This window comes from Prionailurus bengalensis, chromosome X, assembly GCF_016509475.1.
Source record: "Prionailurus bengalensis isolate Pbe53 chromosome X, Fcat_Pben_1.1_paternal_pri, whole genome shotgun sequence".
Taxonomy (NCBI): domain Eukaryota; kingdom Metazoa; phylum Chordata; class Mammalia; order Carnivora; family Felidae; genus Prionailurus; species Prionailurus bengalensis.
The window spans coordinates 71521716-71535798 of record NC_057361.1 but is presented as its reverse complement, the minus strand read 5'-3'; the positions used below and the strand labels follow the sequence as shown (position 1 = coordinate 71535798).

Genomic DNA, 14083 nt, shown 5'->3' with positions numbered 1-14083 from the left:
TCTTGGAACTCAATTACCTATTTTGTAAATCATATCTATAATAATTCTTATTTCTTTTTAATCACTAGACTCAATTAAATCAGTACCAAAAAGATGTTTCAAGAAGAGAAGGAACTTGCAGTGACTTCCAATTCAAGCTTCATGAACTGACAAGCTTGCTGGAAGAGAAGGACTCCCTTATAAAACGTCAGTCAGAGGTAAGAAGGGAAGTGATAGAGATGGAGAGGAACTCAGTTAGGTATGATAAATACTTCCCATGAATTAGACAAGGGCACGTTTCCAAGACTCACTTTATTCATTAAGTAGAATGTAACTACTAAGAAGAGCAACATTCATATTTGAAGAGATATAATTCAAATGAAAGCAAGAATTAAAGCAAAAAGAGTGCTATTGTGCATTTAATATTTGTACCTTTATATCTCATTAGCAGTGAAACTTCCAGGAAGACTGTGAGCTCTTTACTAGAATATTAGCTGTTTCAGCAAAGGACTGTGTTATATTCCTCTCTGTATCTGTAGCATGTGGTCCAGGATCTGTTATAAAATAGTTTATATTGAAGAAAGGAACTACCAAAAACGGTGGCTGATGTTATATTGTTATTATTGAACTAATGGTGTTTGTAATAATGATCAGTGATAGATTTTCAGTTAGAAAATAATACCTGCTTCCATATTGAAGTTTTAGTGCTTTTCTGCTATGACTATACTTTTCAAACTTTTTAGGACAAAAAACTTTCACATCTTTGAGAACCATGTCCATTCAATATCATGTAATCCCTCAAATAAAGAGATCCTACACCAGTTAGTGAATTCCTGCACAGGCATATAACGTAACTTATTTGGCACCATAAAGCAATAATATAAGGTATTTAACAGATGGGATTAAAACACTCTTATTTCTTTTTTTTTTTTTTTTAATTTTTTTTTTCAACGTTTATTTATTTTGGGGACAGAGAGAGACAGAGCATGAACGGGCGAGGGGCAGAGAGAGAGGGAGACACAGAATTGGAAACAGGCTCCAGGCTCTGAGCCATCAGCCCAGAGCCCGACGCGGGGCTCGAACTCACGGACCGCGAGATCGTGACCTGGCTGAAGTCGGACGCTTAACCGACTGCGCCACCCAGGCGCCCCGGGATTAAAACACTCTTATGTCCAAGCTAAAGGGGGAGGAAAAAAAGTAATTATTCTTACTAACCTTATTAAATGATCAAACATGCTTCTTACCTCATGTTTCTACTTTTTTCAAATAATTATATTTTCTTTTATTTGTAAGGAACTCTCAAAATTGAGACAAGAAATGTATTCATCTCATAACCAACCCTCCAGTGGTGGAAAGACTACTATTATCAAAAAAAAGTAATGTATTATTTATATATATATATATATACACAATCCAAGTTATAGCATATATATATGTGTGTGTGTGTGTGTGTGTGTGTATGTATATATACATGCACACCCCTAGACAGAGTTTCTTTTCTGCAGGGCAGTGAATCTACTGAAGAACGGATATTTGCACAAGGGCATAGCAATTATAGTAAATAAAATTCTGTAGCACCTTTCCTGTATTTATAATATATCAAACACAATGTAAGTGAAAAACAAAATTTGTTGTTTAACCAACCATATTAGTCAATATTCTTTTAGTTGCACATGCCAAAAATTCAACTTAACATGGAAATTAGTTAATTCACTTAATTGGAATTGCTTGGTGTCCAGATGGATTTGTATGCTCAAAACATGTCTTCAGAAATATGTCTTTCTTTATCTCTTGGCTCTGCCTTTTCCTATGTAGACATCATTCTTAGGCATCTCCTCTCATAATAGCAATTTGACCACAGCTTACATCCCAGAAATTTAGCAAAATCAAATAGAAAGTGACTCTTTAAGAACAGTTTCAGCAAAAGTCTATTTTGGATATTTCATATAAATGGAATAATATAAAATGTGGTCTTTTGTGACTGGATTCTTTCACCTTGCATAATGTTTTCAAGATTCATCCATGTTTTAGCATGTGTCAATACTTCGTTGCTTGTTGTTACTAAATAATATTGCATTATATGGATATACAACATTTATCCATTCATAAATTGATGGACATTTGGGTTGTTTTCAATTTTTGACTATTAAGAATAATGCTATTGTGAACTATACTCACAATATAGTGCTGGGGCACATGGTAACTCTACATTTAACTTTTTGAGTAATGGCTAAATTGTTTTCCAAAGCAGCTGTACAATTTTACATTCCCACCAGCAGTGTATTGAGTGTTCCAATTTCTCTCCATCCTCCTCAGAACTTGTTACTGTTTGTCTCTTGGATTATAGCCATGCTAAGGATGGGAGGTGGCATCTTATTGTGGTTTTCATTTGTATTTCTCTAATAATTAATGTTTAGTATTTTTTCATGTGCTTATTGGCCATTTGTATATCTTCTTTGGAGAAATGACTATACAAATTTTTTCTCCATTTTTAAACTGGATCTACTTGCTTTTTTTACTGTTGGATTGCAAGAAATATTTATATATTCTGGATACAATTCCCTTATCAGAGATATGATTTGTAAATATTTTCTTCCATTCTATGGGTTGTCTTTTTACTGTCTTGATAGTATCATTTGAAACACAAGTTTTTAATTTTGAGGAAGTCCAATTCATCTATTTTTTTTCTTTTCTTACTTGTACTTTGGGTATTATATTAAGAAACCATTGCCTAACCCAAAGTCGTTAAGGTTTATACCCAAGCTTTCTTCTAAGAGTTTTATACTTTTACCTATTACATTTAGATCTATGAACTATTTTGAGTTAATTTTTTGTATGGTGTTAAGTAGGGTTCCAAGTTCATTCTTGTGCATGGGGCTATACAGTTGTTCCAATATCTTTTGTGGAATATACTGTTTTTCCTCCCCCGCCCCAATAAATTAACTTGGCATTTTTGTCAGTAATCAAAAGATCATAAATGTAAGGCTAAATTTATAACCTCTCAGTTTTATTCCATTGATCTACTTGTATTTATATAAGTACTGATCTATTTGTCTGTTTATGCAAGTACCACACTGCTTTAATTACTATAGCTTTTTAGTTTGAAACCAGGGGTATGAGTTTTTAAACTTCTTTTCAGGACTGATTTGGCTATTTTTGGTCCTTTGCTTTTCCATATGTGTTTTAGGATAAGCTTGTTAAGAGATTAATTAAATATGTAGAAAACTTTGGGTATTATTGCCATGCTAACAGTATTAAGTCTTTTTATCCATGAGCATGGAGTCCTTTTCCATTTAGATCCTCTTTAATTTCTTAAAATAGTATTTGATAATTTCACTGCATAAGTCTTAGCCTTCTTTTTTATTAAATTTATTTCTAAGCATACTATATTTTTTATGTTACTGCTAAGTATACTATATTTTTTATGTTACTGTAAATAGAATTGTTTTCTTTTTCTTTTTTTTATGTTTTAAGTTTTTTATTTAAATTCTAGTTAGTTAACATATAGTGTAATATTAGTTTCAGGAGTAGAATTTAGTGATGAATCACTTACATATAACACCCAGTGCTTTTATTTGAGTATAGTTGACACACAATGTTACATTAATTTCAGGTGTATAATGTACTGATTCAACTTCTCTATATGTTATGCTACATTTATCACAAGTGTAGCTACCATTAGTCACCATGCAACACTATTAGAGTATAATTGACTATATTCCCTATGCTGTGCCTTTTATTCCTGTACTTACTTTTTCCATAATTAGAAGGCTGTATCTCCCACTCCCCTTCACCATTTTGTCCATACTGTCACAATACTTCCTTCTGTCAACCATCAGTTTGTTCTCTATTTACAGGCCTGATTCTGCATTATGTTTGTGTATTTTTTTTTTTAGGCTTCGTATGAATGAAATGCTATAGTATTTTTCTTTCTTGGTCTGACTTATTTCACTTTGCATAATGCCCTCTAGTTCTATACATGTTGTTACAAAAGGCAAGATCTGATCCTTTTATGGCTGAATAATATTCCATTTTATATATCTATATCTATAGGTATAGATATAGATAGATATAGATAGATACAGATACAGATATATAGATATAGATATAGATATAGATATAGATATAGATATAGATATAGATATATAGATATATATCTTCCTTATCCATTTCATATATCATTTCAAACTAGTATTTTTGTTTTCTTGGTTAAGTACTCAAGAGTAGAAATATTAGACCATATGGTATTTCTATTTTTAATTTTTTAAGGAAAGTTCATGCTGATTTCCAGAGTGGCTGTACCAATTTTCATTCCCATGAATAGTACACTAAGTTTCCTTTTTCTCCACATCCTCACCAACACTTGCTATAACTTGACATTTTTTATTTTCGCTATTCTGAAAGTTGTAAGGTGATATCTTATGGTAGCTTTGATTTGCATTTTCTGATGATTAATGATGTTGAGCATCTTTCCATGTGTCTATTGGATATCTATATGTCTATTTTGGAAAAATGTCTACTCAGGTTCTTTGATCTTGTTTTGAACATATTGTTGGGTTTTTTTTTTGGTTTTGAGGTATAAACAATCTTTATATATTTTGGATGTTAACTCCTTATCATATATATCTTTGCAAATATCTTCTTCCATTCAGTAGATTGCCTTTTTGTTTTGTTGATGGTTCCTTTGCTGTGCAATCTAGAAAATGGCTGCCAAGGCCAATGTCAGAGAAGTTATTACCTGTGATTCTTCTAGGATTTTTATGGCTTCAGGTCTCACATTTAGGTCTTCAATCTATTTTGAGTTTATTTTTGTGTGTGGTATAAGAAAGTGGTCCAGCTTCATTCTTTGCATGTTGCTGCCCAGTTTTCCCAACATCATTTGTGGAAAAGACTATCTTTTCCCTGGTATGTTCTTGCCTGTTCTGTTATAGACTAATAGACCATATAAGTTTGGGTTTCTTTCTGGACTTTCTATTTTGTTCCATTGACATATATGTCTAGTTTTTGTGCCAGTTCCATAATGTTTTAATAAATTCAGATTTGCAGTATATCTTGAAATTTGGAATTGTGACACCTGCTACTTTGTTTTTCTTTATTTTTTTCCTATTAGAGATGAATATAATATTCACATGTTTTTTTTTAATTTTATTTTTTATTTTTTAAAATTTACATCCAAATTAGCATATAGTGAAACAATGATTTCAGGAGTAGATTCCTTAATGCCCCTTACCCATTTCTCAAGATTGCTTTGGCTATTCAGGGTCTGTTGTGGTTCCATAAATATTTTAGGATTGTTTGTTCTAGTTATCTGAAAAATGTTGTTTTTTTTTAAGGATTTCATTGTATCTGTAGATTGCTTGGGTAGTATAAACATTTTAACAATAGTAAAACTTCCAACCCATAAGCATGGTATATGTTTCCATTTGTTTGTTGTCTTCAATTTCTTTCATCAATGTTTGACATTGTTTTCAGAGTATAGGTCTTTGACCTCTTGGTTAAGTTTATTTGTAGGAATTTTGTTCTTTTTGGTGCAATGTAGATGGGATTGTTTTTTAATTTTCACTTTCTGCTGCTTGACTATTAGTTTATAGGAATTTAATAGATTTCTGTACTTTGGTTTTGTATCCTGTGACTTTACTGAATTCACTTATTACTTCCATTTGTTTTTTATAGAGTCTGTAGGATTTTCTATGTTATAGTATTATGTCATCTACAAATAATAAAAGTTTTACTTCTTCCTTACCAATATAGATGCCTTTTATTTCCTTTTCTTACCTGATATTTGTGGGTAAGACTTTCAGTACTATATTGAATAAAAATGGTGAGAGTGGATATCTTTATCTTGTTTCTGATCTTAGAAGAAAAGCTCTGTTTTTCACCATTGAGTATGATGTTAGCTGTGGGTTTTTCATATGTGACCTTTATTATGTTAAGGTATTGTTCCTCTGAACCCACTTTGTTGGGAGTTTTTATCATGAACAGAGTTGAATTTTGTCAAAAGCATCAGTTGACATGATCATATGATTTTTATCCTTCCTTTGCTGATGTGGTGCATCACTTTGATTGATTTGGGAATATTGAACTATCCTTGCATCCCCTGAATAAATCCCACTAGATCATGGTGAATGGTCCTTTTAATGTGTTGTTGAGTGTAGTTATCTTTGTCTGGTTTTGGTATCAGGGTAATGCTGGTCTCATAGAACGCATTTGGAAGCTTTTCTTCCTCTTTTATTTTAGGAATAGTTTGAGGAGAATAAGTATGAATTCTTCTTTAACTGGTAGAATTCACCTATGAATCCATTGGTCCTAAACTTGTATTTTTTGATAGTTTTTTTTCAACTAATTCAATTTTGTTACTTGTAACCAGTCTGTTCAGATTTTCTATTTCTTCATCCAGTTTTGGAAGATTGTATGTTTCTACGTATTTATCCTCTTCTTCTAGGTTGTACAATTTTTTGGTTATAATTTTTCATAATATTCTCTTATAATGCTTTCTATTTCTGTGGTGTCAGTTGTTACTTATTTCTTTTCTGATGTTTTTATTTAAGTCCTTTCTCTTTTTTTCTTGATGAGTTTGGCTAAGGATTTATTAATTCTGCTTATCTCTTCAAAGAGCCATCTCTTGGTTTTATGAATTTTTTCTTTTTCTTTCTTTTTTTTTAGTCTTTATGTCATTTATTTCTTCTCTAATCTTTATTATATCCTTGCCTCTACTCACCTGGGGCTTTTTTTTGTTTGTTCTTCTTTTTCTAGTTCCTTTAGGTGTTAAGATTAGATTGTTTATTTGAATTTTTCTTATTTCTTGATTTAGGTCTGTCATCATTATATATTTCCCTCTAAGAACTGCTTTCATTGCATCTGAAAGATTTGGGACCATTGTGTTTCCATTTTCATTTGTCTTCATGGTTTTTTTTATTTATTCTTTGACTTGTTGGTTGTTTAGTATCGTTTTGGTTAGCCTCCATGTGTTTGTGTTTTTCCAGTTTTTTCCCCTTGTGATTGATTTCTAGGTTTATACTAATGTGGTTGGAAAAGATGCATGGTATTTCAATCTGCTTGAATTTATTGAGACTTGTTTAGTGGCCTAACATGTGATCTATTCTGGAGACTATTCCATGTGCACTTGAAAAGAATTTGCATATTTTCCTTTGTGAGGGAATGTTCTGAATATATCTGTTATATCCATCTGATCTAATGTGCCAAAGACACTGTTTTCTTATTGATTTTCTGTCTGAATGGTCTATTCCTTGATGTAAGTGGAGTGTTAAAGTTCTTTGCTATTACTATCAATTTCTGTCTTTATGTCTGCTAACATTTGCTTTTATGTAATTTAAGTTCTCTAATGCTGGTTGCATAGATATTTACAGTTGTCATATTCTTTGGTTGGATCAATCCTTTTATCATCATTCAATTCCCTTCTCTTTCTTTTGTTACAGTCTTTAAGTCTGTTTTTTCTGATATAAGTATTGCCACTCTAGCTTTTTTGTTCCTTATTTTTTGGCTTCCATTTGCAAGGCAAATGTTTTTCCATACCTTCACTTTCGTTCTTTATGTGTCTTTAGGTCAGAGGTGAGTCTCTTGTAGGCAGCATATAGATGTGTATTAATTTCTGTAGCCATTTTACCACCTATGGCTTTTGATTGGAGCATTTAAGTCATTTACATTTACAATAACAATTGATAGGTAACTATTGATAAAATAACTTATTGCCATTTTGTTATTTGTTTTCTTTCTTTTTTTGTAGTTCTTGTCTTTTCTTCTCCTCGTGTTCTTTCTTTGTGATTGGTAAGTTTTTGTAATGGTGTGTTTGGCTTTATTTCTCTTTATTTTGTTGTATATTTATTATAGGTTTTGTGTTTGTGGTTACCATGTGGTAGAATTGTTTTTCTTAATTTCATTTTCAGATCATTTATTGCAAGTACACAAGATTAAAATTGATTTTTGTGTATTGAATTCTATTCTTTAACTTTGCTTTTAAGTATTTCTTTTAAACTGTTAAAACCTATAGTCTGGGACTAATGTCATCCCACTACTAAGGCAATATTTTTTCTGTAGTTTCTTCCTGATGCCCACCATATTAGGAAGGTCTTCCCACTCTTGTTAGTGACACACAAACTATTCCCTTTACTGTGTGAGCTCCAGGGATTTCTAGGCTTCTCTTTCCTAGTTCTTTCCCCAGGTTCAGTAACTTTTTCACATGCCTCCACTAATCAGTACTCATCCAAAGACTTGTAGAAAATCCTCTACAGGTCTCTTGACCTCTATCTATATAGTTCTCTCCTGTCTGGTGTTCTACCCCACACTGGCTGCTTTGGCACACCTTTACTTGAAATTCAGTCACTTCAACTTTGTGAGACTGAAGGGATCTATTTGGCTTCCTTTTCCCTGTCCCGTGACCAAGAAACTCTCTAGGCAGTGAACTAGGCATTTGTATGGTTCATATCATTTGGTTCCCTTCTGTAGGATCATTGTCTTGTGCTGCCAGTGGTCCATCATTGCCGGAAGCAGAAGTATTTCCCTTTTACCCTTTTAAAATAATAGTAGTAAAGCTTTGTACAGTAAGAGGGGATTTTCTTTTTAGAGTTAAAAGGCATTCAGAGCCATGTTAGTTTAATAAGGGGTTTTGAACTAGGAGTGACTAAAAAGGAAGGAGAGTCATTTTTTTGTGCCGCTGGTAAATTAACTTTTTTTTGTATAGGTACAGGACACAATATCCAATCCTAGGACTCCTTTATGATGACTATGAATATATACCACCAGGTAGTGACACACAGACTATTGTGATTGAGAAAACAGAAGACAAATGGAGTTGTGTAAGTTCACTTGGGTATTTATAGTCATATTAGTTGTAGAAATTTATATATATCCTAAATATAACAAATAGCCTTCAAAAATTGTGGTAAAATACCAAAGCAAACTAAAATATTCCAGTTTGATTTTCTCTTAAAGACTTTTCCATGTTTTCCTTACTGATATATAATGTGAATTAAGAAACTTTGGGATGATTCATACATGGATAATATAATTCTTATTGAACTAATTCCATTGAAATTTTCAAAAAAAAACCTTCTTTTTTCTAAAGCAGGTAGACAGTTATGAAGAATGACAGACGGAGAAGAGACATGTTTTAATAGCGTTTGTCTTGCAGTCTTGAATATGCTACTTATTCCTGTAGATAGAAACTTTTTAATATTTTGAAAGGAGGTGTGTCTGTCTTTGTCAATAGATTGTAAGAACCCCCAGCTTTAAATCCCACAGTTATAGTGGTGCTGATGAAGAATACTTTATAAGTCATGTACTCTAAAACCTACCTTTTATAACATCCTCCAAGATGACCAAGTGACATGGACCTTAGCATCTTTCTAAGTAGTCCAATGCATTGATAAGTTGGCTGATTACTAAAACCCTGTTCTTATAAAGGACTGAAGCTATTTTCCTAAAACGTTTACTTATTGTTCTGTTAACTTTTAAAGTAGTGAACATCAAACAAGGGATATATTTACCCTAGTGCAGTGGCTATCAGGGACAATTTTCCCCCCTAGAGGGCATTTAGCAATGTTTGGAGACATTTTTGGTTTTCACAACTAGGGATTGGGTACTATTGGCATCTGGTGGGTGAAAGCTAAGGATGCTGCTAAGTATCATACAATGAGCAGAACAGTCTCTCACAAAAAGAATTGTCCAGCCCAAAATGCTAATACTGCTGAGGGCTGAGAAACCTTGTTAACATGACAGAATCATCATGGGGGTTTCTTCCTAATTGTATACTCTACATTACTGCCAAGAGAGTCTAAAAGTAAACCAATGATAATGATGGGAATGTATGATATACCTCAAGTATAATGGACAGAAAATAACATTGAGGATCATAGCTTTAAAACACACAGAATCTAACTTTAACACTGAAAATGACAGCCTTTGTTTTATTATATTAAAAACTGCTTAAATACCAAAAGCAGATAAAACTAAGCTATGGTTATTAAAATCAGGAAATGGTTATCCGTGAGGGAAGGTACTGATTGGAAGGGAGCATAAGGAGGATTACTAGGGTCTTAATGTGCTGTTACTTGATCTGCATAATGGTTGCATATATGTGTTCAGTTTGGAAAAATTAATTTAGTTGTATACATATATGTGTACTTTTTCTATAGGCTTATTATACTTGAATAAGTTTTAAAATGCCTAACTATATATACAATGATAAGCAATAGATAAATGCACAAATGTCAATTATTCTGCAGAACCTTTTAAAGAAATTTTAAAATTGCAGAGTTATAGTTAACAAAATATTGCAGAAATATTGTTAATAAATTACTGCTAATATATAGTTAATAAAATTAACTCTCTGTTAAATAACTCACACTAAAAATGATCTTTTAGATGAATAAGCTCAAATATTTGAATAACAAAAATTTCAAAAAGTTTTTAGCCTTGAAGCCCGTCTCTTAAGTACAATCAGCCATCAATCTTGATTATATGGTTGTCTATCATCAGTGAAAGCAACCAATATTTGGTAGCCCCCCCCCCACCAAATAATAGTTTGAGCTTTGACATATATTGTGTTTCTCAGTCCATTAGTTAGCTGAGAACTATTTATTACTAATTAAATGATAAAGGCTACTTGATGGCCCAAGAACCAGTAGCAAGAGAAAGTCAGCATAGGATCTAAAATTTGTCACTCAGAGATTATTTGATACTGAAAGTTAAGATTGGAAAGCAATCACTGCTACTAACCACATGTGCCCAAGAGGTAGCATCAATATGAGGACTTGCCAAATAAAAGATCTACATCTACATCAAACTGATATTTGAAGGGGATTAGATAGTGAGAGAAAATTCAAAATATATTTTAGTAATTTCACAGATGATAGATCTATATTTATTAACAGATATGTTTGAACATATTTCACCTGTAAATAAGACACCAAGGAAGAAATCTATTCAATCCTCCCTTCAGTTATTGAAACACATACCTTGAAAAAAGTCAGAGAGACCATTGTTTCACTGAATATACATATAAAATGTTACCACAAAAGTGCAGTACATTTCTTTTGGTTATATATATATATATAAATTTAAATCATTGTCCATAACTGTATACATACAATAAGAATATCTTAAATCAATTATGAACCAATTGTAAACTAACTTTTTTTTCATTTTCTAGCCATGAATGGATCTCCAACTCATAGGAAGTTTTTTTTTTTGTATGTGTCTACATTAGTACTTTGTTATTTCCCATAACTAAAGGCCAATCCAAATTTTGAACCATGCTACTACCCAGTGAATCTAATGGAATTAATTAGTTCTGCAAATGACAGTTTCCTCAGCCACTTATGAAGCCTGAATGCTTTCTATCACATTTTTGTATTCAATATAGCAACATGCTGTTTGTTTAAACTCCAATTCCAGATACTATAGAACATAATCCACTGGTTTTCAATAGGGTGCTTTCTAGACACTGAATTAATTTGTTGGGGTAGAGACTTTACAAGTTATTATTAGAAGATTTTCTCTGTTATTAGATGTGCAATTCAGCTACAAAATACTGTTTTTAACCAAAAAAAAAAGAAAAAAAATACTGTGTTAAAAAAAGTTTAACTAGTATATGGTATATACAGCATATATTTGCTTTCATCACATTAAACCTTGTGACTAAAAGAGATACTCTATTACATGCTATTTATACCTCTTAGAAACAACTAAATCAAAGGTGATGGTTAATTTCATTTAGCAGAGAAGTAGGATAATATCTTTTTAAAAAAACTAAATCCACTACATTAGTCATTATGCTATTATAGTTCTAAGAACATATCAGTGTCTTCATTTGGCAAATCTGTTCTTTCAAAGCATATTGTCCCCAAATGAGCCTACCCCACTTCTTTAAAAATATGTAATACCATATTGTAGTAGTGGGAAGAAGGCAGGCAGGCATTTTTACAGAAGTATAAAACATGTAACATTGAATTGTATAAAGGCTTAGGGAATACAAAGAGCAAGAACAAATACTTGCTATCTATATCCTATTTGGGAGAAAAAGATTTTATAGTAGAGTATTTAATGCATTTAGAAGTTGGTTGATTAATTGGGTTCTAATGACTTTACAAAGTGAATGGAAGTACTTTCCAAATACATTAGTAGATGAAAATTAAATCTTAATTTCAACGCCTCTGGTTAAAGTTAAGAATTGGCAAAAATTAAAATGTTTACATTTGACAAAGTATAGATTAAGGCAGTAAATATATTTGGGCTACATGTGAATGAGGTTTTGCAATGAAATACCTTTGAATATATCTATATAGAATTGCCATGCCTGACAATTATATGCTAATAATTACTCATTATACTAAGAAACCATTAAGGTAGGAACAGATGAGGAATTACACTAAATCAAACCATAAATGAGATAAATGTTTTTAAAATTCTTATATAATATTTAAATAGGTCTTGATATGAAACTAAGAACCTTATTTTATTATCTTAATACTTTGACTAAAATGTTAAGCTTTATAATGTGGATTAATACAATTCCAATTTTATCACTATTTTGTGATATTAAATGTTAATATTCTTCATGAGCTATACAGTCCTTAAATTTTTTTCCTTGGTGTAGGAACAACAGAGCAGTTTCTCTTCTGCTAACTACACATACATGTAACTACAACAAAATTACGCCTTGTTATCTACCCATTACATATGATAAAATGGAAGTTTTTAGTAGCCTGATAGATATGGTAGTCATGCTACCATGACATATGAAAATTAGAACAAGTGTGATTTTCCTAAAATGTTCTTAAATAAAAATCACAATGTCCAAAATTTGGGGCAGTTAAGAAATCAACAGTTCAGTGACTCAGTTGATCCATGCACAATGGATGGGTATTATAATGAGGTGCTCATTATACTTAACAAACTTAAATGTATGTATTCCTATTCCAATTTGTGGTTAAGATTAATAGAAATATTAGTGATATTTTTCCTCTCACAAGTTTCACACAGCTTATCTTTGAAAATTGCACAGTTATTGCCAAGTGAGAAATACCTGTTTATCTAATTTCTATTCCAGTATGTTTTGCTTTAGATATCAAATAAAATGGAGACTGTGCAACTACATGCAAGGCAATTTGTTTAAGTGTCTAAATAAAATATGTTGAGGCACCTGGGTGGCTGTTGGTTAAGCGTCTGACTTTGGCTCAGGTCAGGATCTCAGCATTCATGAGTTTGAGCCCTGAGCCCTGCATCAGGCTGACTGTTGTCCACTCAGAGCCTGCTCCAGATTGTCTACCCCCCTCTTTCTGCCCCTCCCCTGCTTGTTCTCTCTCCCTCTCTCTCTGTCTCTGTCTCTCTCTCAAAAATAAACAAACATTAAAAAATATGTTAAAGGGCACCTGGGTGGCTCAGTTGGTTAAGCATCCAACTTCAGCTCAGGTCATGATCTCACAGTTCGTGAGTTGGTGTTCCATGTCGGACTCTGTGCTGACAGCTCAGATCCTGGAGCCTGCTTCAGATTCTGTGTCTCCCTCTCTACCCCTCCCCTGCTCATGCTCTGTCTGTCTCTCTCTCTCTCCCTCAAAAATAATTTTTAAAAAAACATAAAAAATATGTTAAGTATCTGTATGGTTTTTGTGGAAGTCCTAGCAGGAAACATATTTTTAGCTTAGCTGTATATTTTCATCACAAAGTTATTATCATGTGAATGTTTATATTAGAACTAATAAGCACAACCTTAATTTAAAAAAAAGGGGGCGCCTGGGTGGCGCAGTCGGTTAAGCGTCCGACTTCAGCCAGGTCACGATCTCGCGGTCCGTGAGTTCCAGCCCCACGTCAGGCTCTGGGCTGATGGCTCGGAGCCTGGAGCCTGTTTCCGATTCTGTGTCTCCCTCTCTCTCTGCCCCTCCCCCGTTCATGCTCTGTCTCTCTCTGTCCCAAAAATAAATAAACGTTGAAAAAAAAATTAAAAAAAAAAAAAAACGCCTAATGTGAACTACTAGAGACAACACTGTAACATAGTTGGACCTCTGGTTGATGCAAGTTTCTGCTTTAAATGAGAATTTCTTTGCTTACAAACTTAGTCTTTCAAGTTCCATAACTCATTGTTTCAAAT

General features: G+C 32.6%; 1 protein-coding gene across 1 annotated transcript in view; it reads left to right on the top strand.

The window, feature by feature from the left end:
• Window positions 1–13092, top strand: part of POF1B (POF1B actin binding protein) — an 85728-nt gene extending 72636 nt beyond the window's left edge. The window contains exons 10-13 of the mRNA XM_043569643.1: window positions 69–197; window positions 1273–1355; window positions 8678–8792; window positions 11147–13092. Of these exons, the coding sequence (XP_043425578.1) occupies window positions 69–197; window positions 1273–1355; window positions 8678–8792; window positions 11147–11152 (333 nt within the window). The 3' untranslated portion in view covers window positions 11153–13092. The remainder of the gene's footprint in view (window positions 1–68; window positions 198–1272; window positions 1356–8677; window positions 8793–11146) is intronic.
• Window positions 13093–14083: the final 991 nt, after the last annotated feature.